The sequence below is a fragment of the Volvox carteri genome (assembly GCF_000143455.1).
Source record: "Volvox carteri f. nagariensis unplaced genomic scaffold VOLCAscaffold_1148, whole genome shotgun sequence".
In the NCBI taxonomy this organism is placed as follows: domain Eukaryota; kingdom Viridiplantae; phylum Chlorophyta; class Chlorophyceae; order Chlamydomonadales; family Volvocaceae; genus Volvox; species Volvox carteri.
The window spans coordinates 1-553 of NW_003308463.1; the positions used below are offsets into that span (position 1 = coordinate 1).

The window sequence follows — 553 nt, forward strand, 5'->3', positions numbered from 1 at the left end:
CCAAAGGGTTCCCAAAGGGTTCCCAAAGGGTCCCAAAGGGTCCAAAGGGTTCCAAAGGGTTCCCAAAGGGTTCCCAAAGGGTTCCCAAAGGGTTCCCAAAGGGTTCCCAAAGGGTTCCCAAAGGGTTCCCAAAGGGTTCCCAAAGGGTTCCCAAAGGGTTCCCAAAGGGTTCCCAAAGGGTTCCCAAAGGGTTCCCAAAGGGTTCCCAAAGGGTTCCCAAAGGGTTCCCAAAGGGTTCCCAAAGGGTTCCCAAAGGGTTCCCAAAGGGTTCCCAAAGGGTTCCCAAAGGGTTCCCAAAGGGTTCCCAAAGGGTTCCCAAAGGGTTCCCAAAGGGTTCCCAAAGGGTTCCCAAAGGGTTCCCAAAGGGTTCCCAAAGGGTTCCCAAAGGGTTCCCAAAGGGTTCCCAAAGGGTTCCCAAAGGGTTCCCAAAGGGTTCCCAAAGGGTTCCCAAAGGGTTCCCAAAGGGTTCCCAAAGGGTTCCCAAAGGGTTCCCAAAGGGTTCCCAAAGGGTTCCCAAAGGGTTCCCAAAGGGTTCCCAAAGGGTTCCCAAAGG

The 553-nt window shown here is 54.6% G+C and overlaps 1 protein-coding gene across 1 annotated transcript; it reads right to left on the reverse strand.

Annotated features, from left to right (window-relative positions):
* Positions 1-55: 55 nt before the first annotated feature.
* VOLCADRAFT_39527 (uncharacterized protein) lies at positions 56-553 on the reverse strand (the record flags this gene model as incomplete). The annotated part of the gene is made up of 1 exon (XM_002959880.1): positions 56-553. A coding segment is annotated over one exon (498 nt), but the record flags the coding sequence as incomplete, so codon positions are not given.